The following is a 26,635-nucleotide window of genomic DNA, read 5'->3' as shown; positions in this document are numbered from 1 at the left end:
TCACGACAAGCGACCGCTTTTCATGAATCACCTAAACCTCACGCGTCGCATCGATCAGAGCCTGAAACTCGGCGCTTTGCACTGCATACATGTGCGTCAACGCGCTCATCTTGAGCTTGAGCATGTTGTTGATGTTGTTATGTCGTTGATTTTCGGCCGTGAGAGCCTCGATTTCCTCGCGCAACAGTTGTACTTCCCGTAAAAGGTCGGCGTTTGCCTCATTTCCATACACCAAACCGTCCATCTGATCCATATCCTGCCGAGGAGGAGGTTGCGGAATCTCTACGACCTCTAGAGGAGAAGGTTGCGGAATCGTCGTCTCAACTGGGGGTTTCGGTGGTGGCGCCAAAGTCTTGTTTTTGAGCTCGTAGAGTTCTGCCACCAATGCGCTGATTTGATTGTTTTCATCGGCGGAACGTGTTTTGCTCGCTTCGCTATTTCGTGCTAACGGTGAATGCGAGTTGAACTTATCCGAACCGAGCCTGATGAAGTAGTTGACAAAATCTTTGAACCTCACGACGCGCTTCTTATCGATCGCCATCGCCTTGAAGACCATTGCGACCATGCTTTTCGTGTACTCTGGATTATCAGAAACCGTTGTTCCCACGTCGAGCGCTACCGAGATGTTCGTATTGATGGTGCACTCCGACAGAAACTCTTGGATTACGATGCGCTCGTTCCTTTCGTAGTCAATGAGTTTGAACACATCGCGAAGATACGACTTCAACACCAACAAATCGGAATCCTGCATCTTGCTCAAGTTCTCTTCCTTGCGATCTTTTTCGCTTTTCCTCAGTCCAGCTTTGAGCGTTTGCTTACTAACGAATCGAATGCCCCGCTTGAACGCACTCATACTTCTAACCTTTTGCTTGTTTGCCGACTCAATGAGCGCCTGCTTCTCTTCGGGCGAAAGTTTATTCAAAGTATGGGAAGCGTTCTTGTCTTGCTGCACCGTGAAGTACTCCACAAACTCATCGAAAGAAACGCTCTTGTTCTGATCAGCATCCATCTTCGAGAACACATCGCTGACGACCTTCGAAACATCATCGCCTTCCGCCGTGCCTTCGTCGAGCAAGGCGCCGATTTCTGGGTTCGAGTGCAAGGCGGACAAAAACTCGACCAGCGTTACCTCTCCGTCTTCGTCGTAATCGATCAGCTCGAAGACTTTGTGCAGATACTTCGTATCAACAACCGCCGGCGCCGGCGCGACCGTCGGCACTGGCTGCGGTTTGATTCGCACTTCCTCCGACTTCGCCGTCGGCGCCGCCGGAGCGACCTCCTCCATCATCCGCGACTCCGCGACCTCCTTCGACGCCTCGACCTTCGCATCCCTGACATCTTTCACCAATTCTTCCTTCACATCCTTCGCCCGGGCCACATAAAATAGCGCGATGAACTCATCGACCGTCGTCTTTCGCGTCGCCGCCGCGTCGAGTCGCGCGAACACCGTATCCAAATCGCTCTCCGTCGCCCACGGCTCCGTCCCGCTCTGCAGATCGTCCGTCATCTCACCATCCGAGCGCAATCGATCGAGAAACTCCTCGACCGCGATCGAACCCGCGCGTTCGGCGTCGATCGTCTCGAAGCACCGTCGCAGGATGTCCTCCCGCACGATCGATGGCCCGCTCGCCGATGCCCCGTCCTCCCGTCCCGCCGCGCTCGTTTCTCCCCGCGCGGCGCCGCGCGACGCGCGCGTCTTTCGATGTCCTCGCACCATGTCCACGCGTTCCGCGCGCGCGTCGACGGCGTCGTCTGACGGACCGACGCGCGACGGACAAGGTCGACTTTTTTTTCAAACGAGCGCTCGGCGCGTGCCGTCACACGTCGTCGCGGCCGCACTCGCGCGCGAACGAATGGCGACGCGGACGACGACGTGGACGACGACGGTCGTCGCGCGCCGTCGCGCGCCCGTCGCGACGGGCGACGCGCGCGCGACGCGGCTGGTGGACGCCGCGCGTCGTCGACGTCACGCGGCGGTCACGTGGGCCGGGAAGCGGCGTGGGATCGGTGATATCCTGAGCGATGAGCTCGATCCCGAGCGCGCGAGCGGGCGCGAGGCGAGAGCGAAGACGAAGAAGGGCGGCGCGCGAGACGGCGGCGCGCAGTTCGACGCGAGCGGGTCGAGGGGGGGGGTGATGAGAAGTGGCTCAAGGTTGGAAACGTGCGCGAGCTGGACGAGAAACCGATCAAGGCTTTGATCCTGGCGAACGGGAACTTTTGCATGGTGAAGTATGGATCGATGGTGTTCATCACGGCGTGTAACTCGACGGCGTATCAGTACCCGCTCATCGATGGGGAGCTGTTCGAGGGAGCGATGGGGGCGGCGATTCGCTCGCCGCTCGACGGCACGGAGTACGATCTCGCGACGGGAGAGGTCTTGAAGTGGTGTCCGCAGGATAATATGATGCGCAAGCTCTTGGGTGGGTTAAAAAAAGCTGTGAACCCGATTCCTTTGCCGGTCTACCCGACGAAGATCAACGAGGACGGTGACGTCTTCACGTTCTTTGTATAATTCTTTCGCGCCGCAATTTTCTTGAAATTACGTGCGTTTCATTAATACAAAACTAAACAATGCTGCTAATGCGTTCTATTTTCTTGTTGGCTTGCTCGCTCTCTTGAACTCGAGGTTCATGCGCGTCGCGACTTTGCCCGCGCCGCCAAAACGCTTCAGTGCGTTGACGATGTCCGCTCGACCAGCTTCTCGAAAAACTTTCTGAGACGGCATGACGCCAGGGTTTTCTCGCACGCTCGGAACATCGGAGTTAGCGATAAATTCATTTATCTCCAGTTCCAGCGTGTTCAGACTCCAGTATCCGCGAGGACGCGTCTTAGCACCTGTCCAATCCATTTTTTGAGCCACTCGGACAAAGCCTCCAAGACTCTCTATCTTCTCAATCGCCACCCAATGACGCCCTGCGCGAAGTTGTTCTCGCGTTGGCATCAAACCATCCTCGCCAAAGCCGAGACCGATGAGCTCTTCTCTAAGAGCGCGCAACATTTCCTCAGAGTCTTCTGAGCGACGCTTGACGACCGAGGACGAGAGTGTCCCGGACGTCTGCTCTTCCACTATGTCCTCTTCGTCCACTGACATCCCCTCTCCCTTGAGCACGAGATCGGCAATTTTTATGTTAACACTTCCAAACGACTCGACCTCCATGTTCGCGATGTTCTCCATGAAATCTCTCGCCTGTTTGAGCATGGTGGAAATTTCCTCGAACACTATGCGCTCGTTGAGTGGGTCCAAGACTTTAGCTCCCATGTCGTTCTCACGTCTAACCACGCCCTCGATGGCGAACTTCAACACGGATGCTTTGGAATCCTCCGTGGGAACGACGAGCCACTTCCCTTGGAGTGCGCCGAACTTTGGATTTTGCAAGATTCGAAACTGCAACTCCGTGCGATCATCCTTTTGCACCACGTCCATGCCCACTGCCTCCTCAACCGCGTGAAAGAGCTCACATTTCACGAAGACGTGTCTCAAACGCAATCTCTTCACGTCCTCGCCTTCGCTTGGATTGATTTTCGCATTATAGCGTTGAATGAACTCGACGTGCATGAGATGAGGGACATACTGGGGCATGTTTTCATATGTCGTCAGCAAATCCCAAATGAGCGCCGGAGGAGCCTCTACGCGAACCGCCGCTAGAGCTCGCCTGTGCAGTAAACTCTCGGTGTCGTATCGACGCATGTGAACCTCGAGTGCGCCTGGGTTCTCAAACGTAGTGATGTCGCTCGAGAACCATTTCTCACCAGGAGAGCCCCCACCAATTGCTCGCCAGCTCTTGGGAACATTTGCTTTCGGAGTGATGCCCTGCTCTCCCCGTGGACGCATGCGCACGGTACTGGCCGTCGTTTCTTCGTCTTGACTCGAATCTACATTCGACGATGGTACGCTTACCTCGCTTAAACCAAGATAACCCGAGGGTGTGAGTGAATCTGTCGGTTTCGGTGCGAGCTCCTTCGATGTGGAGAACGGTGACGTTTCGAGCTCTGCAAAAATTGCCGGTGACCGCAGTCTTCTTTGGTCATTCTTCACAGCCTGCTTCGTGAGGCTCGCTATTACGAACGGTATGCTATCCTCCACGGCTCTCCGCAAGAGCGCGCTCGGAACTGTGTAATTCAGCGGCTTGAGTTCGGCCCGATACTCAATGCGACACTTATACGACTCGCCAAAAATTGGAAAGATACAAAACGAACCGACTAGCGTGAAGTCACTCCTCTCGTCCACGTTGCGCGCCACGAAAGCTAGCTTCGCTGGTCCGTTCTTCCAATTCGGCGGCCCTTGGACTTGTCCACGATCCTCACGCTCACCGTGTTCAGCATTCTCGGCGTGAACAGTGTGTAGTCTAACGCCAGTAAACGCACCTCCGTCTCCGTCGAACCGTACTGCTTCGGTCCGAGCTTGGACACCAAGAGCGTGGGAACAAACTTGGATAGATTTTCACCCCTCTGCAGGCTCCTCCACACCGACTCCGCGGACGCCATGACGTCCACGCGCGCGGACGCCACCGCGTCCCGGTCGCCTCTCTTCGGTCCCGCGCCCGCATCCGCGCCATCCTCCGCCGCCTCTACGTCGTCATCGCTCTCGTCCCAACTCGTCGACGCGTCCAACGACCTCGACGCCGTCGTCACGCTCGCCCGTCGTCGCCTGACCGTCGTCCATCGTCGATGCACCACCGACGCGCTCGCCGCCCCCGTTCGCTCGCGATCACGCCTCCACCGCGCCACCGACCCGACGTCGACGCGATGCATCGACGTCGACGCCGCGCCCGCGCTCGCGCGCATCGAGCTCGCGCGTCGTCGACGACCGCGGCGCGCGGCTGCCTCGCGCAGTCGTCCAGCCCCCAAAATGTGACGATATTTCTTCACACGCGACCTCGCGCCCGAGATCGCGCGTGATCCACACAATACGAATCCTGACTACGTGTCGATCATTTCATGGTTCGACCGTCTCTTTCGTATTTCACACGACATCGACACCATCACTCGTTACGTTTTAAAACACTTTCGGGTTATCGGCCCGCAGGTCGTTTTTCACCGCCGTCGGCGCGTGTCGACCCCTCGTCCGTCCGTACTCGCGCACGCGCGTCGGCGTCGAGGTGCGCGAACCGTCGACGCGTTTACGATCGTTCGTTTCGATGCGCGCGCGGTCGTACGCACGCGTCGCGCTCGGCGCACATCGCGTCAGAGATCGCGCGCGTGGGCTCGAACGATCCCGCGCTTTCCCGTTTTACCCCGCGCGCTTCTCGCGCCGTGGACGCGCGCGATACGCCGTGGACGCGCTGTGAACCGGCGTCGAATCGTGCGATCAGCGATCAACGATCGATCGCACGCGATCGAGCGTTCGCGACATCGAAGCCTTCGGCGCCGGGAGAATTTACGCGCGAACCGTGACTCACCAACGTGCGCGCGTCTCGTCCGATGCAGATCGCTATGCCGACGACGACGGCGAGCGCCGCGGCTCATGCGGTGTCGATACGATCGTCGAAAAATAAAGGTACGTTTCGGATTCGGCGTCTCCCGAGCGCGAGAGCCGAACGAAGCGTCGTGAGCGCGAGAGCCTTGGAAGAGATCTTCAAAAGAGAGGGCCGTTACCGATAAGGGGAGAAAGCTCAAACCTAGCCTTTTTGGTGAAGCGTGTTGAGACTGACCGCGAACGACGTTACGTGACGCAGTTTTGGGCGATGTGCGACGGGGAATCTCGGCTCGAGCGTCAGTGCGTCGAGCAGATTCGACGCGACGCATCGCGGTGGCGCGCGCGACGAACCGTGACGTGCACGTGGTGCGCGCGATCGCGGATTCATCACCAAGCACGTCGGAGCTATCCAGCGCGGATGCCCTGGCGAAGTATGTCGCTGAACGAGGAGGTAAGCGCGTGATCCGCAAGGTCTTAATTGCGAACAATGGCATGGCGGCGGCGAAGAGCATTCTGTCGATGCGTCGCTGGGCGTTCAACGAGTTCGGCGACGAGAACGCGATCCAGTTCTTGGCCATGGCGACGCCGGAAGATCTCGGGGCGAACGCCGAGTTCATTCGTTACGCCGATGACTACGTGGAAGTGCCTGGTGGGTCAAACAAGAACAACTACGCAAATGTACCGCTCATCACGGAAATCGCCAAGCGCGAGGGCGTGGATGCGGTGTGGCCGGGTTGGGGTCACGCCTCAGAGAATCCGAAGCTCCCGACGGCGCTCAAGGCCATCGGCGTGCAGTTCATCGGTCCGACTGCGCCGGTGATGAGCGTGCTGGGTGACAAGATCGCAGCTAATATTTTGGCGCAAACAGCCAAGGTGCCATCGATCCCGTGGTCCGGCGACGGCCTCGTCGCCGAGTTGACTGCAGAGGGCACCATTCCCGAAGAGACGTTCAACAAGGCGATGGTCACCACGGTGGAGGAGTGCGTGGCCGCGGCGAAAAGAATTGGCTTCCCGGTCATGTTAAAGGCGTCCGAAGGTGGTGGCGGTAAGGGTATCCGTATGAGCGCGGACGAAGAGCAGCTTCGGGTGAACTTTGAGCAAGTCAAGGCTGAAGTTCCGGGCTCTCCGATGTTCATGATGCAGCTTTGTACACAAGCTCGTCACTTGGAGGTTCAGATTGTGGGCGATGAGTACGGTAACGCGATCGCGCTAAATGGACGTGATTGCTCCACGCAGCGTCGTTTCCAAAAGATCTTTGAGGAAGGCCCTCCAACGGTGGCAAAGAAGGATGTCTTCCGTGAAATGGAGAAGGCGGCACAACGTCTGACGAAGAACATCGGCTACATCGGTGCAGGCACTGTCGAGTACCTCTACAACGCCGAGACTGATAAGTATTTCTTCCTCGAGCTCAACCCGCGTTTGCAAGTCGAGCACCCGGTGACTGAAGGTATCACAGGCGTGAACCTTCCGGCCACACAGCTGCAAGTTGCCATGGGTATTCCACTCTCACGCATCCCTGAAATCCGACGCTTCTACGGCAGAGATATTGACAGTACTGACGATATCGATTTCATGGAAGAGGATTACAAGTACCCCGAGACACATGTTATTGCTGCTCGCATCACTGCCGAGAACCCAGACGAAGGCTTCAAGCCGACGTCTGGTGGAATCGAGCGCATCTCCTTCCAGTCCACACCAAACGTGTGGGGTTACTTCTCCGTCGGTGCCAACGGTGGTGTTCACGAGTTCGCCGATTCTCAGTTTGGTCACATTTTCGCCTCAGGGCGCAACCGTAACGAAGCGCGAAAGGCTCTCATTCTTGCTTTGAAGGGGATGGTCGTGAGAGGTGAAATTCGCACCGCTGTCGAATATTTGGTTCAACTTCTCGAAACGGATGAGTTCAAGGCGAACACCATCGACACGTCTTGGTTGGATGGGCTGATCGCGAAGAAGCAAATCGCGAACAAGCAAGATGAACACATGATCGTTCTCGGCGCGGCTATCTTCCGAGCTTTCAATATGGCTAAGACAGAAGAGGCTGCGTTCACGGAGTTCTGGCAGAAGGGCCAAGTCTCCGTCCAAGGTGTAGACAAGATGATTCGATTCCCGATCGAAATCACGTACAATGACGTGAAGTACAGCTTCCAAATCACTCGACCCGGTCCTGACATATTCCTGGTGAGCACTCCGGAAGGCCAATCGATCGAGGCAAAGATCCGTGAGCGTGCTGACGGCGCCCTCGTTGCCATTTTTGGTGGCGAGCAACACGAGATCGAAGGTTTGGAGGAGCCGCTTGGCTTGAGAATGATTCTTGACGGCCAAACGTGGTTGTTGCCGACCGTCTTTGATGCGTCCGAACTTCGCACCGACGTTACAGGTAAGCTCATTCGCTTCCTGCAAGATGATGGAGCTGAGGTGGTGGCTGGCAAGCCGTACGCTGAGGTTGAAGCGATGAAGATGGTTATGCCGCTTGTTGCCACCGAGAGCGGTAAGATTAACCACGCCAAGGCTGCGGGTGCTGTTATCGAAGCCGGTGACTTGCTCGCCTCGCTCACACTCAAGGATCCAAGCAAGGTGAAGAAGATCACCACGCACAGTGGCGCGCTTCGCCTGCCAGTCTGTGACGAGGCTCCGCCAGGCCCAGAGGAAGCTCTTAACGCCGCCATCGGCCGGGTCAACCTCTTTCTGGACGGCTATGAGCTTGACGCTAATCAATGCGTCTCCGACCTCCTCAGCTCTCTCACGTCGCTCCCGGCGGATCAAGGTCGCTGGGAACGCGCAACGGATGTCCTTGATCAAATCATTCAGCGCTATCTCAGCGTCGAAAGCGTGTTCGAAGGCAAGAAGTTGGACGCTGTCATGCAGCAACTCATCCGCGCGAACAGCAGTAACTTGCAGCCGGTTTTAGATCAAGTTCGATCGCACATGCGCTCGAAGGAACGGCAAGGTCTCATCTTGAGCCTGCTCAAGCAGGCGCCGACGCTGCCGCAGCGCGTCATGTCTCGAGGTCCCATTTCGTGGGCGGACGATCACGCTCCGATCTCTGACTCCTTGCGCAAGAACATCGAACGTCTCTCCAAGCTTCGAGGCGGTGAGTACGGCGATATCGCTGTTCAAGCCTCAAACATATTGCTTGAGCGCAGGTTACCGTCAATCGACAAGCGTTTGGATGAGTTGAAGAAGATTCTCCTCGGATCTCAGCCGTTGTTGCGCTCTTGGAGCATCGGTGGCAAGGCCCCGCTGCCCGGAGATCTCCAATCTCTGGTTGAGTCGCCGACGTTGGCAGTCGATTTGTTGCCGTCTCTCTTCTCTGATAAGGACGAAAAGGTGCAGAACGCTGCTCTCGAGGTGTACTGCAAGCGCGTCTACCGAGCTCACAATGTCCTCAGCACCTCGGTCTCTCGTGACAATGGCATGACCTCCATCAGCTGGAACTTCAAGTTCAACACGTTCCCGGATGAGAGCCCGCTTCGATGCGGTATGCTGGCTCGTGTGGATACCGTTGCGGACGCCAAGCAAAACTTCTCCGCCATGTTGGATCGACTCGAGTCAAACGTCAAGGCGGCGGGCGCGGGTGGGTCCAGCGACACCCAGCTGCACGTTCTCCATGTGGCCGTTTGCAAGCAAAGCGCCGACGATGGCTTGCCCACTGATCTTGAGGCATTCATCGCTTCTCACAAGGATCGACTGAACGCGATGGGCATCAAGTTCGTCAACTTCCTTGCGTATTCTGATCTCGAGTTGCCGGCCTACTTCACCTTCCACTCCGGTAAGGACTTCAAGGAAGATATGCTGTACAGAGGTGAGCGACCCACTGTCGCCCACTTGCTTGAGTTAGCTCGTCTTGAAAACTTCAAGCTCACTCGACTTCCGACAGTAAACCGAGACTTGCACATGTATGTGGGTGAGACTTCGGCGAACGTCGGCAAGCGTGGTCCGGCAAAGCACCTCTTGCTTCGTCGTCTTTCCCACTCCAAGGATATGATGGACGGAGGCCTCGAACGCGTGCTCGGTAAGGCTTTGGAAGCCGTGTCACTCTCGTTGGTAGACAGCAGAGCCAAAGGGGTTTCCTCCTCCAGGCTGTATGTCAACTTCTTGCCAGTGTTCGAAGATCTCAACTTCAACACGGCCGTAGCCACAATGAAGAGCAAGCTGACCGACTACATCAGCCGCGAGTCAGCTCAGCTTCTCGCTAAGAAGGTCGATGAGATTGAGGTTCGCTTCCGTGTGGGCAAGGAGAAGGTTCCGCTTCGATTGATGGCGACTTCAATGTCTGGCCAGTGGCTCAAGGTCGACCTCTACAAGGAGTACCTCGAGTCAACGAGTGGCAAGGCTGAACAGTTCTGCTTGCTCGGCCCGAACGGAGAGGAAGAATCTTGCTTCCTTGAGCCGTACCCGCAGCCGGGTGCGCTCGCGCAGAAGCGTGCCGTTGCACGCGCGATTGGCACGACTTACATCTTCGACTTCCTTGGTCTCTTTGAGAAGGCTCTTGTCCTTGACTGGCGCACCCACATTGCTGATGTCGGAGGGACGATGCCGTCCGACTTCTTTAGCGCTTCGGAGCTTGTTCTCGGTAATGATGGGCAACTCACGAAGGAACAACGCCCGGCGGGTTCGAACAACGTCGGGATGGTCGGCTGGCATTGCTTCATGAAGACTCCCGAGTACCCTGAAGGGCGCGAAGTTGTCATCGTCGGCAATGACTGCACGTACATGTCTGGTTCCTTCGGTGTCAAGGAAGATGACGTGTACGATGCCATTTCGAAGTACGCTCGTAAGTTGGGCTTGCCGCGTGTGTACATCGCGTCCAACTCTGGCGCGCGAATCGGCCTCGTCGAAGAGCTTAAGCCGTACTTCAAAGTGGCTTGGACAGATGCGTCCAACCCGGGCTTGGGCTACAAGTACCTGTATCTCACGCCAGAAGACTACAAGTCCTTCCCGGAGGGTACTGTCAAGGCGGAAGAGGTCAAGGAGGATGGTGAAATTCGCATGAAGCTCACAGATATAATTGGCCAAATTCATGGCATTGGTGTTGAAAACTTGCGAGGCTCTGGTATGATAGCGGGCGAGCAGTCCGCAGCGTATGCGGATGCCTTCACTCTCTCGTACATCACCGGTCGCTCTGTAGGTATCGGCGCGTACCTGTGCCGACTTGGCCAGCGTAACATCCAAATGACGAATGGTCCCCTGATCCTTACCGGTTACTTGGCGCTCAACAAGCTTCTCGGGCGCGAAGTGTACACGAGCCAAGATCAGCTTGGTGGCCCACAAGTCATGATGCCAAACGGTGTCTCGCACTTGCAAGTCGCCGACGATCAAGAAGGTGTCAGATCCATCTTGAACTGGCTCTCGTACACGCCTGCTACGTCGAAGTCTCAAGTGCGCGCTCGTCGTTCGTCTGATCCGGTCGATCGTGACATCGACTTCATGCCGTCGAAGACTCCTTACGACCCGCGCAACATGCTCGCAGGTGTCGAACAGAATGGTAGCTTCGCGAAGGGTTTCTTCGACACTGACTCGTGGACCGAGACTTTGCCCGACTGGGGTAAGTCCGTCGTTACCGGGCGAGCCCGACTCGGTGGTGTACCGTGCGGTGTCATCGCCGTCGAAACACGGATGATGGAGCAGCGAATCCCTGCTGACCCTGCGAACCCTGAGTCTCGCGAGGCCGTGTTGGCTCAAGCGGGTCAGGTGTGGTTCCCGGATAGTGCGCACAAGACGGCTACGGCGATTCGTGATTTCAACAACGCTGAGAACTTGCCTCTATTCATCTTCGCCAACTGGCGTGGATTCAGCGGTGGTACTCGGGATATGTACGGCGAGATCTTGAAGTTCGGCGCGATGATTGTCGACGAGCTTCGCGTCTACCGCCATCCTGTCTTCATTTACATTCCGCCGAATGGTGAGCTCCGCGGTGGTGCCTGGGTTGTCGTTGATCCGACCATCAACGAGGGACGAATGGAGATGTACGCGGACGTGGAATCTCGAGGGGGCATCCTCGAGCCGCCGGGCATCTGTGAGGTCAAGTTCCGCCCCAAGGACCAACTCGCCGCGATGCACCGCTTGGATCCGGTTCTTATGGAATTGGACAAGGACGCTGAAGCGAACAAGGACGAGATCAAGAAGCGTGAGCAAAACCTGTTGCCGATGTACACGCAAGTCGCTCACGAATTCGCCGACCTTCACGATCGCAGCGGTCGTATGAAGGCGAAGGGTGTGATTCGTGACGTGGTCGAGTGGAAGAATGCGCGCCGTTATTTCCATGGCAGACTCACGCGCAGACTTGCTGTCGATGCCTTAGCTAGCAAGATCAAGTCTGAACTTGGTGACATCAAGCTCGACAGACCTGTCGAGGAATACATCGAGGAGGCGGTCGCCGCGTCAGGCGTCAACGCCAATGACGATAACGCCGTCGCCGCGATGCTCGAGAGCAACTCGGCGAAGATTGGGAACGACGTCATGATCAAGGGTCGTGCTGCCAAGGTTGCCCAATACGTTGAAAAGTTAAAGGGCCTCGACGCTGAGGACCTCAAAGCCATCCTCGCCCAGATGTAGAAAATTCGTACCGTACCGGTACCGGTACCGGTATGCTTTGCCAATGCGATAAAAAGAACATTTCTTTAAAAAAATCGATGTTACAACAAACATGTCTCCAGGCGTCGAACGAGCGCCTCTGAAAGACCCCTCCAAAGAAACTCACCATAAATGATTCGCGGCGAGTGGATGCAGACCACTAGCGCCGTGGCTAAATCGCTAAGAATATCGTCGTCCGCGTGCACAGAAGCAAACTGTACGCAATGAAACAAGTCTCTTGTATATCCGCTGGCATGATGGAGCGCGTGCTTCTCAAACGATGCTCTGATGAGACGCTTCAGCACCCACACGATAGCACGTTCCGACCCATGAGCGAGCGCATGCGAGATATCGTCGTGGATATCGTTCAAAACCTGCACTGTGGGGACTCTTGCGCTCGATGGAAGACTATCGGGAAGGGGTGAGCCAAAGACGGTCACACTCTGCGTCGCCAGTACAAACCTCAAAGCTGGATCACTCACTTCGGTCTCCGACGACGCGTACTCGAACTGAAGATCGCTCTTTCTGATAAAGTGAGAGAATCGAGGCAGCCAACGCTCGCTAATTTGATCCCGAATACTATCTTCGTTTACGTTTGCTCGAGCAATGACGATCAAATCGACATCTGAAATTTTTGCTCGCGCTCTACCTCGCGCCACAGAACCCCGACAATAAATACCAAGCAAGTTCTCATCACCCACGCACTCTCGCACGATGAAAGCGCACTCCTCGGTGGCGATCCGCCATTCATCATTCATCGAGCTTTGCCAGCCCGAAACATCGATTGGCGCGACCTCACCTGTTCTCGCGTCGCGATCCATGATGTCGCCGGCGTGCGAGTCAACGAGTCCGAGCAGGATAAGTCGCGATAACGAATTGGGTCTGTCTCGATGATCTGTCCATCGACGAAACTTACTCGCCACGTCATCATTACTCGCCGCCTCATCATCTCTAGGCTGTTTCTCTCTCCTGAAACGTTGCGTCACCGACATGGAGATGCACTCGTCGTCGTCTCGTGCAACAGACTCGGTGTAATGAGCGAAACGCGGAGGAAAGATGAGCACGTCTCCGGGCTCCACGATTGCCTCCCAAGCGAGCTGTCTCTTCGGAAATCGTCTCCCACGTCTGCGCAAGGGATGCCAATCTGGATACAGCGCCATGGACGCCAACGCGAACGGCTGATACAGCAACATGCGCTTTGATCCCGAACCTACCTGCGCAAGCGTGCTCCACGACGCGTCGTAATGCAACGGCGTCACCGATCCCGCGAGCGAGAGCCACAATCGTTTCGCCTGCGATTCCTCCCCCAGAGTGTCGAACGCGTCGCTCGCCCCACCCTCGCACTCGCGCTTCATGTCCTCTTCGAGCTCGGCTTGTACGTACGCGCCGCCGCCGCCGCCGTACCCGAGCACCCTCGCCAACGCCATCGCGAACGGCATCCGAACCGTCACGCTCGGCGCTTCGAACGCCCCACGTCGCACCGCCTCGTGCGACTCTTCGCAGTACGTGAACGTTCGACCGCTCGTCGTCGCCTCCTCGGCGTCCCGCGGCGCGCGCGTCTCGCACATCCACCCCCCGCGCGTTCGAGCCAACCCCTCCACCGTCCACGCGCGAGACGACGTCCAACTCGCGCACCCACCGCGCACGATCAGAGGGTCTCGCAGCACCGCGAGCGCCTTCCGCAGCCCGTCCGTGTCGCCGTTCCACGCGATTTCCGCGACGCGTCCTCGCACGCGGGCATCGTCGCTCCGCTTCGGCGGCGTCAGCGCCCATCCCGCGCGCGCTCGAAGCCGTCCACCGAGCGCGCCGATCACGCGCACGCGCGCCTCCCCCGCGACGTCCGCCAGCGCGGGCGCGGGCGCCATGACGCGCGCGCGATTGTCGAGCTCGCTGCCGGCACTCGTCGTCGACGACCCGCATGGCGCCCGACCGCGGCGACGACCGCGCGCGTCCGCCCGCGAGGTCGTCGACGACGCGATTCAAAGACGCGGTGACGACCGTCGTGGACGACAATCGCGCGCGGGACGCGGGGACGAGGCCGAGGAGGTTGACGTCGCTCTGGGACGTCGCGAACGAGTTGCGGCGACGCGCGGGGCGAGCGCGGCGACGCGGGCGCGCGCACGCCCGGGGAGGGGCGGGGGTGAAGCCGTTGCCGGTGTTCTTCGATCGAGACGGACGAACGGGGGCGTCGGCGGTGTGGTGGCGGGACGCGTTCGCGGTGAGCGCGGCGTTGGACGGCGACGGGGCGCGGGCGGAGAGCGCGGCGGAGGAGAGTGATTTAGGGCACGCGGCGAGGGCGATGCTGTTCTTCGCGCAGGATATGTCGAGGGAGTTGTTGAGCGATTTAGAGACGGCGACGACGTCGCTGTCGTTCTGGGAATTGCTCAGGGATCGACCGACCGGGCAGGCGCGGTTTCTGTTGCTGAACACGGGCCCGAGGAATTTTGTAAACTTGGTGCGAGAGGGGAGTTACAGACTGTTCTGCCACGCTCGCGCGGCTTTGACGGGGAAGGAGACGACGTTCGCGCTGCCGAGCGCGAGCGCGCGGGTGATCATCGATGGGCGAGTGAACGCACTGAGCGAGCTTCAGGTGGCGCTCGCGAGCGTCGTGGGACGGGTGCACCACCACGCGGACGCCGTGGCGAACTCCTCATACGCGAGTTCGGGGTCATTAGACAACTCGTTGACGCGAGAAGAGACAAGACAGTCGATCATGGACGCCACAGACGGGCTCTTGGAGTGTCTTGAGGAGATAAAAGAGTACTCGACGACGACGATGGAGAGGCACGGCGACTTGGCGAAAGTATCCACCGGTTCGAGAATGTCCGTCAAAGATAGTCCAAGAATACTCAAGTCGCTGAGTCGGCTGGGCTCAGGAGTTTTGAAAGCGATGCCGGATCTTCCGGAGCCATCTCCTCGATCGAGGATGAGCGTCGATTACGACAGCTCTCCGGCGGATTCGCCTCGGCCGCCGAGTCGCCTGCAACGATTGGCGAGTATGGACCTGAGTAAGCTATCCGAGGACACGGCTGTGGGTCATCGGTTTAGAGAGCCCCTCATTGTGGACGGCAACCCGTTGCCGTTACCGAGGATAAACGATACGTTGTGGCAAGCATTGAAGCGCGTCGAGAAAGAGTGGTACGATGTCAGAGACACATCTCACGAAGCGCTTTACGTGCACGCAAAGCCTTCAAAGCACGTGCGAAGATGGATGTTGTATTCCATCGGGAGTGTTTCACTCACGGTGGTCACCGTTGTCGCCGTTCGTCACAGTCGTTTGTGTGGAAGCGACGACTTGGACAACTTGCTGCAGTCGATGTCCTCGGCGTGTACAAACTTTATGAAAACGCGCATCTTTGATCCACTGAAAGAGTTGAGAGACGAGCTAAGAGCTGCATTCGTATCCGATCGTCCGGATGATGCCACCGAGCGCTTGGAGGATGATAAAGAATCGTTGGACCGTATGCTCGGTGAGTACATGAAGCAAGCGTCTAAACCAGGAGTCTCTGAGTCGCTCTATCGAGCTTATAGAACAGTTGGAGGTGGTGGCAACGCCACTGATACCGAACAAAAAGAAGTTGAGGCGTCAAAGATCGATCCGGCTCGACTCGTCACCGCTCGAGTCGAAGAAGAGCTAAAAAATCCATTGACAAATATGCTCGCGGGAGACCTCATGCAACTGTTGCTCTTGCAGACGCAAGTCATGAAGGTTGAGATGGAGAGCGCTCTGATGCAGATGGACCAGCTCATGCGAGCCAATCGCTTGAACTTCTCCCTCATGGCGTGTTTTCCAGCCGCGCTTGGATTATATGCGGGAACGATCGCCATCAAGGCGTCGCTCTCGGTCTCAGTGTACCGCCGTCGCAAGCGGCAGCGCGAAGAGATGCGCATGCTCTTACACGAGGCCGAGCGCGCGCTCACCAACCTCAAGATCGCCGAGCGTCGTTCGGTGCAGCACGGTATGCTCATTTACGCTCTCAACTCTCTCTACGCCGCGGTGCAGAGAAACCACCACCTATTCACTCGCGCGGAGTGGCGCTCGGTGCGCGTCGACGTCCTGGAGCTCGCCGACCCGAGCGTACCAATCGACAACAAGCTCGTCACCGTCGCTCGGCTCGCTCGCACTCGCGCACTCGTTCCCGAGCCCCATCGCGTCGCCGGTGCTCACCTCTAGCGGCGCCCTCGTGATCCACGGATCGCCCGTAAACAACCAGCCAACCAACCGTCGCGAACACTCGGGCACTCCACCTCAACGCGTCGCGACACGTCCTCACTTCGAGTCACGCGCGTCATGTTCGCCGCCTCGCTCCGTCGCGGCGCGCCGATCGCGCGCGCGGGCGTCTCTTCGAGCGGCTCGGCGACGCCGCGCGTGACGCTCGCGACGACCGCGATCGCGCGATCGACGCACTGGAGAGGAATTTCAACGTTGGATCGGTACGAGCGATACGATCGTTCGCGAGAGAGCACGCCCGGGGCGTTCGCGCTCGGCGTCACGGCGCTCCTCGTCGGCGGCGTCGCCGCGTTCGACGCCGTGTTCGGACCGGCGACGCACGGGCGGGAAAGCTGGAAGGAGTGGATGACGATCAGACGGGCGCACTACGAACGCGAACTCGCTCGGTTGAACGTGTACGCGCGAGAAGGGTTCACGAAGGAGTACAAGCAGGACGTGTTCTTCGCGTACGAACGGCGGTTGAGGACGTTTGCGCCGCCGGAGAAGGTTTTCGATTATTTCGCGAGCGTGCGAAAGAACGGGAGCACGTACATGACGTTGAGCGATTTGGTGCGTTCGCTGCTGCCATTGCACCCGGCGGTGGGGAGTCGAGACACGCGTGCGGGAAAATTGCACGGAGAAACGGACGGGATGGAGGAGCGTGGGAAGAAGGTGAGCCGAGAGGTCATCACGAGCGATTTGTTTCGATTGTTTGATACCGATGGCAACGGGATCTTTGACTTCGCAGAGTACTTGTTCTTCAACACGCTGCTCAACACGGACAGGCAATCGTCGCTGTCCGTTTTTCAGAAATACGATGCGGACGGAAGCGGTGAGCTTGACGTGGACGAGTTCACGATGATGATGAAAGAAATGCGCACGCAGGTGAAGCACGCGACGGGTCTGCGCACGGGCTTGGACACCGGCATGTCCAACGTAGACAATATCGCTGATGGTTTGCTGGACTATTTATTCGGCCCGAATAGAAACAAGAAGTTGACGTTGAAGCAGTTCCAGGCGTTCTTGCGTACGCTGCGAAATGAGATGGACGCGTTAGAGTTTGCTCACTACGACGTAAACAAGGACGGCCTCATCACGATGCGAGACTTTGGATACAGCCTCGTCAGCGGGTGCAAGGTGGACCACCTGCAGCGCTTCATGGACGAAGTCAAGCGACTTCCGGGTTACGAGTCTAAAGTTCGAATCAATCGCGCTGAATTTTTAGCGTTCGCTCGCATCTCGAAGCACGGCGATGGCTCATTCCAGCGCGAGATCAAGAGCATCTCTGACTCTGGTGAGGTGATCACAAGGCAAAAGTTCAAAGACATCGCCCGTCGTACCGCCGGCGTGAAGCTCAGCGACGATATCGTGCACGTCATATTCCACGTCTTCGACGTCGATAACGACGACTCACTCTCGTACGATGAGTTTTTCAACGCGATCAAAAAGTGGACGTGAGCGCGCGCGCCCGCAGTAGAGCTCTCCTAGCTTTGTAAAACACATCGCGCGCGCGCGGCGCAGTCCTCACTCCCCCGCGCGCGTACTCCACCACCGCCATGCGCGAGCGTCGCACGCAAACCTTCGACGATCCCGAGGACGGTGATGACCGAGTAGAGGTCGAGCACGCCCCCGGATCCACCGCCGCGCTCGTCGCGAGCGTGCTGGCGAGCGAAAAGGAAAAGGCGAAACACAAGGAGGGCGGCGACGCGCGCGCGACCGTGCTCCCGAGTGGTGCGGACTCGGACGACGAGAGAGCGGTGAAGCGAGGAGGGAAGCGCGTGTCGTTCGCCGAGGACGACGAGGACGAGGACGCGCTGGCGACGCGAGCGAAAGCGGCGAGCGAGACGCGAGCGCTGCTGAGAAGCGAGGCGGCGGCGGGCGTGCGGTCGACGGACGATAGAGAGACGAGGGCGGGCGTCGAGGACGCTGAGGAGAATATGGAGAAGAATGATGAGGAAGAGGGGTTCACTAGCTTTAATCTCGATAAAGAGCGGCAGGAGGGATACTTTGATGACGAAGGTAACTATGTGGAATACGCCGAGGAAGAGGACGAGACGACGCTTTGGCTGGACAAAGACGCCAAGGTGGACGAGAGATTGGAAAGTGGAAAGATTCGACGAAGCACGGCGGCGTTGGAGGAGGAGGAAGGTGCGAGAGCGATGAGCGAGAGCGACATTGCGACGATGCAACGGGAAATCGCTAGCTATTTGAACCCAGGCGAAACCGTGCTCGGGGCGCTGAAGCGCTTAGGAGGGAACACGAAGAAAGACGGCGGACGCGGCGGCGGTCGGGTAAAGCAAAATAAGGTCATGAGTGATGAAGAGAAGAAGGTGTTTGACAAGCTGACCGAGTTATCCAGCGCTTTGATGGGGCAAGGAGAGTACGAGGTGTACACATTCCAGAAGGAAGCGTTCGAGCGCGCTGCAAAACTGTATGCCCCGACGACAGCCCCGACCGAAGACGCGGGCGCGAAAGATATGTTCGCTGATAGTGATGAGGATGACGACGCGTTAGCTCCGGAACCGGCGCCTCCGGCGAAGAAAGCGAAGATGCATGAAGAAACGGCGACCCCTCAAACATCGGATGGCGACGTCGATTTTGCATCGTGGAGCGTTAAAAATCTCAAGACATACGTCGAATCGCACGGCGGTAGTACAAACGGAAGCATAACCGAGAAGAGTGAGCTCGTAGCTCGCGCAAAGGCATGCCCGAAAGCCGTTGTTCCCGAGGGTTACTCGTGGAACATGGAGCAAGGGTTGTACTATTGCGAGGCGAGCGACTTGTTCTTCGATCACTCGCGCAACCTGTTCACCGACCTGCAACGGAGCAAATGGTGGATATACGATCAGGCGAAAGGTTTTGTGGAATGGAGTGCATAGTATCGATTATCGCTCGTAGTCGCAAGTGAGTTCGTTTTGACTAGACCGTGCGCTTGTTTACAACAAAGACACTCAAAGAATGCAGCACTTCACAATAATAGAACTTGATGGAATCGATGTAGTCCTTCACTTACCCATGCCATCAGCGATCATCGGAGCCTCGCCCCGGAGCTCCTCAGCCTCGATCTCGAACGAGGGGAAGGCAGCCTTGCCGGCGTCGAACGATTCGGCAACCTTTCTGTGCAAGGCCAAGTTGTACTGATCGAGCGCCAGCTGTGGATCCGTGGGACGCTCTGGATCAGCAGTCTCAAAAAACTGCGCGTTTAATATGTATAGCGTGCTGTCCACGATCGTCACCGACGTCGTCACGCGCTTGTTCCCGTACGTCGTGATGAGTCGATACTCATAGTCGTAAAACGTCGTCCCAGAGACCGATCCGACTCGCGTGTCCGAGCGCGTGAGCGTCACCCCGCCCGGCACCGTGCTTTCCTTAGCCTGCTCCGCATTAGCCAACCTATTGCCTATCTCGTTCAAGCTACCGAACTTATCGAGCGTCTTCACCGTCACGGGCGACACCGTCACGCCAATGTTGCTGTATTTGGCGTCAGGATTTTTAAACAGCACCGCCGCCCCGGGCTTACTCCCGACGGTCCATTTCTTTGGAAACTTCAGCAGAAACTTTTTACCCCGATCCCTGTACACCGTGAGATCCTCGTACGCGTTCACCGCGAATTCATCCCCGGTCGTCGCGTCCGCCGCGCGCGCCTCTCGCTCGCCCGCGCGCCTCGCCCAGACCCCCGCCCCGAGCGTCCACAGCGCCGTCCTGCGCCGCACCACCCCCCTTCCCGCGTCTCCAATCGTCGTCTCGTCCGCACCGCGCGTCGTCGACGCCGCGTCGTCCACGTCGCGCGCGTCCGTCGCGCGTCGCCCCACGCCGCGCGCGCGCGCGCTCGACCGCCGTCCCGCGGCGCCACCGCATCGCGCGCGCGCGCGCGTCCTCGACCGCGTCGTCGCGCGCGCGCGCGCGACCGCGGTCCGCATCTCGCGTCGCGGTCGCGCGTGCGTGCGCGCGCGCGCGTGTGCGTCGTCGTCGTCGTCGCGATCGCGGCCTCGCGGGGTCGCGATCGCGTCGACGCGCGTGAGGACGCGACGCGCGGACGCCGGAGAACGCGCGCGAGCGGATGGATAATCCGTCGCCAAAGGTGTACGTCACGCGCGCGCGAACGACGGGAGCGGCGTCGCGAGGGGCGAGAGGGCGAGAGGAATCGAGGGAGGATGGGCGAGACGCGTTCGACGCGAGAGAAATCTTCGAACACGTGCGAGACATCAACGATCCGGAGCACCCGCACTCGTTGGAGGCGCTGGGGGTGGTGCGTGAGGGTGATATCGCGGTGGATGACTCGAAGAATCGAGTCAAGGTGGAGTTCACGCCCACGGTGCCGCACTGCTCGATGGCGACGCTCATCGGGCTGAGCATACGGGTCCGGTTGCTCCGGACGCTCCCGAGACGGTTCAAGGTGGATGTGTTGATCGCTCCGGGGACGCATACGAGTGAGAAGGCGGTGAATAAGCAGTTGAACGATAAGGAGCGCGTGGCGGCGGCGCTGGAGAATGCGAATTTGTTGGAGAAGGTGGACCTGTGTCTGAGCGGCAAGACGGCGATTTGAGGGACGACGCCTTTATCGAGCGCCGTCGCGGCGATAACGATTCATTTTTGTTTGTAGTTTTTAGACGAGCTAGCTATAGAGGTTATTAGGATCATCCGACGTTGAGCCTGAACAAGTCGTTGAAGATGAAGAAGCTACCCGGAGCCAAACCAGCGGCTTCCGTCGGCAGGAGCGTAAAAGCCTGCGAAAACTTCGTCGGCATCTGTTCGCCGTCGATGAGCAAATTTCCGCACACCATCACGATCACCCCACCGTTCGGCGTCGGTTGCGTGTCTAGCGTCACCACCTGGTGCTGCACCTTCTGGAACGGCAACGTTCGCAGCTTCTCCACGATCGCGGCGCTTCCCTTGAACTGGCCCGGTCGCCCTTCGCTGTGCTCGAAATTAAGCATCGAGTACGTGTCGTTGTACAGCGGACCAAGCTGCGAGCGATCGGCGTCGAACATCTTGTAGTAGTGTTCGACAAAAGCCTGCGTGAGCGAACGAGGAGGTCGAGCGCGTCAGCGTCGAGGTAATCCACAGTGACGTTCAACACGACGCGAGCACGCAGAGAGGTCGCGACGGGACGTTCGATTCTCCTCGCGGGCGCGCCGTCGATATCGTCGTCATCGAAGTGTGCGCACCTTGCCGACCTGATCGAAGTTCGCGTTTATGTTTTGCAGCGCCGACATCGCGCGTGAGGACGTGAGCGCGACGGTCTGAGGTGAGCGGTTGATTCGATCGATTACTCGACTTGCCCCAAGAGCGAGGCGACGCGCGGCACGCGAGAGGCGAGCTCGAATGGCGCGCTAGAATGCTTTCAATGCTACAGAGCGCTCTTTCAACGAATGAGCGCGGATACTAATGACTAATAGGGCGTGTACGAGATGGCGGTACCGTTCGCGTACGAGTACTCGACGTCAACCAGGCGCTGCGAGGCGGAGCCGACAATGGAGAAGGACACCGCGTACGTCCGCTGTGGGACGAGAGCGGGCGTGACGCAGTCGGCGTACGTGGTATTGTACACGTTGGCGGCGACGTAAATTGATCCGAAAACGCATCTTGAACCGTCCGTTTCGGTGGCAAATGAGGTGCCCGTGACTCCAAAGACGGCTCCACCAAGCGCTGTGGACGCGGCCGGCGACGTTCTCGTCAGCGTAGGCGATACAATTGTTCGCACGCCGAACCCGTTGAACAGTGCTCTAATGGTAGAATTCTGATGTGAAAGAGAAATTTCTCGTTGTGGGATGCCGTTGAGGTCGTAATCTCGACCGATCGTCAACTTCATCTCGGAATTGCGGTCGGTGCTCTCGCTCGCCGTGATCTCGCATCTTACCATCGCCGACGACACGTAATAAACATCTGTCGACTCCAACGACGTGAATGAGTATCTGCAGTACGACCTCGTCGACTCGGATTCGGTGAACAGGTCTTTTCCGTAGAAATAGGCGATAGATCCGCCATGTGCGCTTAGAACTCTTGGCAAAACTGAAGTTGCACGCAGCGGCTCGACAATTTCCATCTGATTGTAGAACTCAGGCGCCACGCCGGCAACGTCGATTGCGACTGTAACGAAACCTGGCGCGGAGGTGTGCGGTGGAATGCACCCGAATTCTCGAGTGTAGTTTGATACTGGTTCAATCGAGTCGCCGAAGTAGCAGTATAATACTGCTCCATCGGGAGTCGACGGCCATGCCGGGAATTGCCAGTTGTACCACGCATACGTCTGATCTTCCTCCAAGGCGTCCGGCGCTCGAGACACTGGCTCGAACCAAACCGGAAGCGACGTTCTCGGTGATCCAGAGTACGCATCGTTCATGGTGACGGCTAAATCGGCCCACGTCAACGTTTCAACATCTGGTGTTTCGCACACAACAACCGCGGACGATATAACGACTGCAACCCGCGTCGTTACGTTGCCTGCATCCGTGGTGAATGTGCAATTCGGATCGCCGTGAGTCCCGTATCCGTAACCCTGAGCAATGCCGAACCAAGATCCGCCGGGGGGTGAAACCAGAGCGTGCGCGGTGCTGACCCACTTGAGTGGCTCCCAAAACATTGGATAGTGCTCACGTTTGATGACGCCGATTGTCTCTACGGGCTTCACAATTCCCGGAAGCGTGACGGTAGAATCGACGTACATACTCTCTATTGTCGGCGCTGAGATTGTTCCGACCGGTGTCGAATCCTCGCCATCCGGTCCCACGAGTTTCACGTCAACAGCGCTCCCACGCGACAGCGACGTGGAGATGCAGCTGAGAGTTCCAAAGGCGTCACGCCTCACGTCTACACTCGTCGTGCCGAATAGGCACCTCCATTCATGAAATGACGTGCGTTGCTTCGTCGCTGAACCTAAAGCTGCGCTCAGATCCACTTCGACTCCACCGTCTGTAAACGAGCTGTCTCCGCTGTTGTCTGTGTATGCCGTGCTGGAACCAGAAGTAAAATCGCTCACGTATGCGTAGATATCGTACCCTCCCGTGGATTTGTAATCCTGAGTACCTAGTCGCACGGATACCGACGTTACGCTATTCGAAGGGGGACTTTCGCATCGCGCGAATGAAGAAGATACCAGTACGCATCCGGATGCTGTCGCGCCAAACACACAGGACGTCGAGACAGGACCACCATTTGTGAAGAAGCTAGAATCACCATCGTAAGTCTCCGAGGCCGACAGTGCGGACCGGAAGTATTTACCATACACAGATACTAATGTGCCGCCAGATAACACCCCTTCGGTTGGGACGATAGACGCGATCTTTGGAGCGGTCGTCAGCAAGAACACCATCTGGGTATCGCTCATCATGCCGTTTTTGCTGTCGTAGAATTCGACTATGGTGAAGCCAGCACGATCTACCGTGGGTGATGGACAAGATACAGCGTTGATTTTTGTACCCATCACCGTACTGTCTGAACCAGACAACGTCGATCGGATATCGCTCGAAGCGACAGTTTTCGCAGTAGTGAAAGTTTCTCCCCACCGACACTTCTGGTATGTGGTTGCTACGTTCACACTACTCAACGAAGAGAAGTCGACGCCATCCAACGTCACCGTGACGTCCCCGTCGATCCAGGCTCTTGATGGTGAGATGCTCCTGACCGTTGCCCGGAATGCAACACCGTACATACCAGTGACATCGATGGGCGCACTCGAAAGAGAGGTTGAAGCGTCAAAGGTAGCACCAGTGAACGCTATGATATCCGTTATCGTCGTCGACGACGCTCTGAACAAAATGATGTCCTCGTTACCTTCTTGAGAAGGCACAGCCGTGGCGTCATAGTTGATCGACAGTTGAACGGGTTCGTTGAAAGTGAACCCACTCGGAGTAAGAGACATCAAGTAAGGTGAGACACCGAGGATGTTGATGTTCCAGCTGTACCAGAGAGTGTTCTTCAGACTCGTCGTCGACGTCACTGAAGTTAAGCTCGATGTTATAGTTTGAAGCCAAGGCACAGTGCCTTCGGCGAATAGCGCAGTCGACTTCGAATCATCACCATACAAGACGCCTCCGGCATAGCCCACTACGCCATTCAATATAATGTAGGTAAACGTGGTCGGAATTGCGAAAACGACGCGCTCCGAGCCCGTCGTCGTGCTGAATCCGTAAGCATCGTATCTGAGTGCACTGTTTGTTCCATCCCATGCCACTATTGTCGTGAACGCCCCCCCCAACTCATGCCTCTCCACGCTCGCAGAAACATCACCATACGACTCGAGTTCATACACACCGGGCTTCACTTGGAGATCCATAGTCATTTGATCCGTGGAATTAACTAGTGCAATTCCGTACAGATTGGTGAAGTTGTCTGCGTGACCGATAATGGAGCCGTAATCGTACCATGACTCCGCCGACGCACTCGCATTGAGAGTGACTCGCACGGACGGCATGAGAAAACACGCGTTCAGCTCGTCCGATTCGACGGCGTTTGAATCATACGATGTATACGATGGCTCAACGCAGCCAGGACCGGTGACACGAGCTTTCTTCATGCCTTCATCGCTGGCTTGAGTCGAGTTGTAGATCCAGTACGTGATGCCAACAGATCCGAGTCCGCTCTGACCCTCAATCGTGGTCAGTGACGCGTTGAGTGCTCCATAAAAGTACGCCGTGTATATCGCGCTGGGGTAAGCGACGAACTCGAAATCAATCGTTTGTTCGTGTCCGTCCTCACCACTTTCGGGTTCAAACGAGTCCGAAACGTAAATCCCTGGTCCTTCAAATTCGTACACCGCGTGATCGATAACACCAAAGGCCTCCACGGTGAAAAGTAATTTCACCCCAGTCACGCACGATCCATCATCGCTCGTTGCAAATGGATTATAGTTTGGAGACGAAGAATCGGTACAACCGGGTCCACTGATCTTGAATGTTCGTGACAACGAATCCGATGCGGTTGACCCGGTGTAACCTATGTACAAAAAATTGTTTGAATCCTTAACTGTAGCTTGCATGGCGCCCTCGAACCGGACGAAATATTCGACCGATGGGTATGCGCACATAGTTAGCTCGTGAACCTCACCCACGTATGTCAAAATTCCCGAGAAATGAGTCGTTTCATTGTATGGAGGCCCGTCTACAGAATACGATCCGTACTCCTCTATCACCAAATCGTGACTCTCCTGCGATTTTTCAATGTTTGCCACCGAATGCATCGTGAAAGTGATGTCCACAGGAGCCTCGAATCGCGCTTTTCTGATGGCGTGATTGCTACGATCAGCGACTATGTACGTCGCGCTGCCTATGTAGGACACCGCCTCTGGATTGTAGAACATCGCCGCGCTTCCCACGGCGTCGTCTCGGAAACCCGCTGTCCCTGTGTAACTACCCGCCACTGTCACTACGGTCGCAGCATTGCCAGCCGTAGAATCGTTCAAAATAAGTTTTCTAAGTTGATGCGTTCCTGCATCGGAAACCAGTAGTACGCCGCTACTCAAGGCTGAGTCGTAATTGTAAGCGATCCCTACCGGATCGTTGAAACGCGCCGGCGTTGAAAGCACCCCATCCTTATTCAGCGTGCTTGCATTCAAAGCGGGTGAACCATCTCCTAAGACCGTGGTCACCACTCCTGTCGAAAGATCGATCATTCGAACAGCGTGGTTTCCCGTGTCCGCGACGTATAATTTGGAGTTCAAGCTATCCAGAGCCAAACCTCTAGGCAAGGTGAAACGCGCACTCGTTCCCGTATTGTGGTCAACAAATCCCGAAGTTGTCTGAGATCCGGCGATCGTGGTCACCGCGAGAGTACTGACGCTTATTTTCATCACTCCGTGCTGGCTTTGACCCAAAACATACATGTCTCCACCGTTGCTCTCATCGACCACCAGCTCGATCGGTGCGAACGGCAACGACGCGACCACCGTGGTCACGTCTCCATTGGATATGTTCCTCACCGCTTTATTACCGGTATCGGCCACGAGCACGTCTCCTGATGCGAGCAAAGCCACGCTCGTCGGACCTTTAAACAGTGCCTGCGTTTCGCCCAGTTCTGCGTTCGCCGACGTCTTCCCATCCGTCGACCCCTCGGTGCCGTTCCCGGCGAAATTCGTCACCTCGCTCTTTCCCAGATCGATCACTCGCACGACGTTGTTCCCACTGTCGCCCACGACACACGTGGACGCGTTGCACGACACCCCAGCAGGCGAGGACAGAAAACTCCTTTCAAACCGACCGTCTCGATTCCCGCTCACGCCCGCGCCCACGACGGTGGACACCACCGCCTTGTCGTGGCAATCGCGCACGTCGAACGTCGCGTGAACGCCAACGAGGAGCCCGAGGACGCACGTGAGGACGCGAGAGAGAAACTTCGCCGAGGGAGAATCCGTCCGACGACGAGGCCGCGGCATATTGTTCAAAGTTTACTCTCGCTCGCTCTACGTACTCTTAGTCGACGATCGAATCGTGTACGCGCGA

At 57.3% G+C, this 26,635-nt stretch overlaps 12 protein-coding genes across 12 annotated transcripts; 6 read left to right on the top strand and 6 right to left on the bottom strand.

Annotated features, from left to right (window-relative positions):
- Positions 1–31: 31 nt before the first annotated feature.
- OT_ostta01g03310 (EF-Hand 1, calcium-binding site) lies at positions 32–1,717 on the bottom strand (the record flags this gene model as incomplete). Its single annotated transcript, XM_022985357.1, has 1 exon — positions 32–1,717. One exon carries the CDS (start codon positions 1,715–1,717, stop codon positions 32–34), a length of 1,686 nt encoding a protein of 561 aa, XP_022838242.1.
- A 305-nt stretch (positions 1,718–2,022) lies between these two features.
- Positions 2,023–2,512, top strand: OT_ostta01g03300 (Rieske [2Fe-2S] iron-sulphur domain; the record flags this gene model as incomplete). The annotated part of the gene is made up of 2 exons (XM_022985356.1): positions 2,023–2,050; positions 2,106–2,512. 2 exons carry the CDS (start codon positions 2,023–2,025, stop codon positions 2,510–2,512), a joined length of 435 nt encoding a protein of 144 aa, XP_022838241.1.
- A 75-nt stretch (positions 2,513–2,587) lies between these two features.
- OT_ostta01g03290 (Streptomyces cyclase/dehydrase) lies at positions 2,588–4,485 on the bottom strand (the record flags this gene model as incomplete). The annotated part of the gene is made up of 2 exons (XM_022985355.1): positions 2,588–4,245; positions 4,281–4,485. The coding sequence occupies 2 exons, from the start codon at positions 4,483–4,485 to the stop codon at positions 2,588–2,590; spliced, it is 1,863 nt and encodes a 620-aa protein (XP_022838240.1).
- Positions 4,486–5,433: 948 nt separating this feature from the next.
- On the top strand, positions 5,434–11,971 carry OT_ostta01g03280 (Rudiment single hybrid motif; the record flags this gene model as incomplete). Its single annotated transcript, XM_003074337.2, has 2 exons — positions 5,434–5,497; positions 5,676–11,971. The coding sequence occupies 2 exons, from the start codon at positions 5,434–5,436 to the stop codon at positions 11,969–11,971; spliced, it is 6,360 nt and encodes a 2,119-aa protein (XP_003074384.2).
- Positions 11,972–12,051: 80 nt separating this feature from the next.
- Positions 12,052–13,854, bottom strand: OT_ostta01g03270 (JmjC domain; the record flags this gene model as incomplete). Its single annotated transcript, XM_003074336.1, has 1 exon — positions 12,052–13,854. The coding sequence occupies one exon, from the start codon at positions 13,852–13,854 to the stop codon at positions 12,052–12,054; it is 1,803 nt and encodes a 600-aa protein (XP_003074383.1).
- Positions 13,855–13,907: 53 nt separating this feature from the next.
- Positions 13,908–16,163, top strand: OT_ostta01g03260 (Nuclear control of ATP synthase 2; the record flags this gene model as incomplete). The annotated part of the gene is made up of 1 exon (XM_003074335.1): positions 13,908–16,163. The coding sequence occupies one exon, from the start codon at positions 13,908–13,910 to the stop codon at positions 16,161–16,163; it is 2,256 nt and encodes a 751-aa protein (XP_003074382.1).
- Positions 16,164–16,280: 117 nt separating this feature from the next.
- On the top strand, positions 16,281–17,657 carry OT_ostta01g03250 (EF-Hand 1, calcium-binding site; the record flags this gene model as incomplete). The annotated part of the gene is made up of 1 exon (XM_003074334.1): positions 16,281–17,657. The coding sequence occupies one exon, from the start codon at positions 16,281–16,283 to the stop codon at positions 17,655–17,657; it is 1,377 nt and encodes a 458-aa protein (XP_003074381.1).
- A 98-nt stretch (positions 17,658–17,755) lies between these two features.
- OT_ostta01g03240 (unnamed product) lies at positions 17,756–19,078 on the top strand (the record flags this gene model as incomplete). Its single annotated transcript, XM_003074333.1, has 1 exon — positions 17,756–19,078. One exon carries the CDS (start codon positions 17,756–17,758, stop codon positions 19,076–19,078), a length of 1,323 nt encoding a protein of 440 aa, XP_003074380.1.
- Positions 19,079–19,204: 126 nt separating this feature from the next.
- On the bottom strand, positions 19,205–20,119 carry OT_ostta01g03230 (Mog1/PsbP, alpha/beta/alpha sandwich; the record flags this gene model as incomplete). Its single annotated transcript, XM_022985354.1, has 1 exon — positions 19,205–20,119. One exon carries the CDS (start codon positions 20,117–20,119, stop codon positions 19,205–19,207), a length of 915 nt encoding a protein of 304 aa, XP_022838239.1.
- Positions 20,120–20,259: 140 nt separating this feature from the next.
- On the top strand, positions 20,260–20,745 carry OT_ostta01g03220 (Domain of unknown function DUF59; the record flags this gene model as incomplete). The annotated part of the gene is made up of 1 exon (XM_003074331.1): positions 20,260–20,745. One exon carries the CDS (start codon positions 20,260–20,262, stop codon positions 20,743–20,745), a length of 486 nt encoding a protein of 161 aa, XP_003074378.1.
- A 91-nt stretch (positions 20,746–20,836) lies between these two features.
- Positions 20,837–21,415, bottom strand: OT_ostta01g03210 (Nuclear transport factor 2, Eukaryote; the record flags this gene model as incomplete). Its single annotated transcript, XM_003074330.1, has 2 exons — positions 20,837–21,214; positions 21,368–21,415. The coding sequence occupies 2 exons, from the start codon at positions 21,413–21,415 to the stop codon at positions 20,837–20,839; spliced, it is 426 nt and encodes a 141-aa protein (XP_003074377.1).
- Positions 21,416–21,591: 176 nt separating this feature from the next.
- On the bottom strand, positions 21,592–26,568 carry OT_ostta01g03200 (Six-bladed beta-propeller, TolB-like; the record flags this gene model as incomplete). The annotated part of the gene is made up of 1 exon (XM_003074329.2): positions 21,592–26,568. The coding sequence occupies one exon, from the start codon at positions 26,566–26,568 to the stop codon at positions 21,592–21,594; it is 4,977 nt and encodes a 1,658-aa protein (XP_003074376.2).
- Between the last annotated feature and the right edge of the window lie 67 nt (positions 26,569–26,635).

Source organism: Ostreococcus tauri (assembly GCF_000214015.3).
Source record: "Ostreococcus tauri WGS project CAID00000000 data, contig chromosome 01, whole genome shotgun sequence".
Lineage (NCBI taxonomy): Eukaryota > Viridiplantae > Chlorophyta > Mamiellophyceae > Mamiellales > Bathycoccaceae > Ostreococcus > Ostreococcus tauri.
Note: the sequence above shows the minus strand (reverse complement) of the source record. Positions and strands in the feature narration are given on the sequence as shown.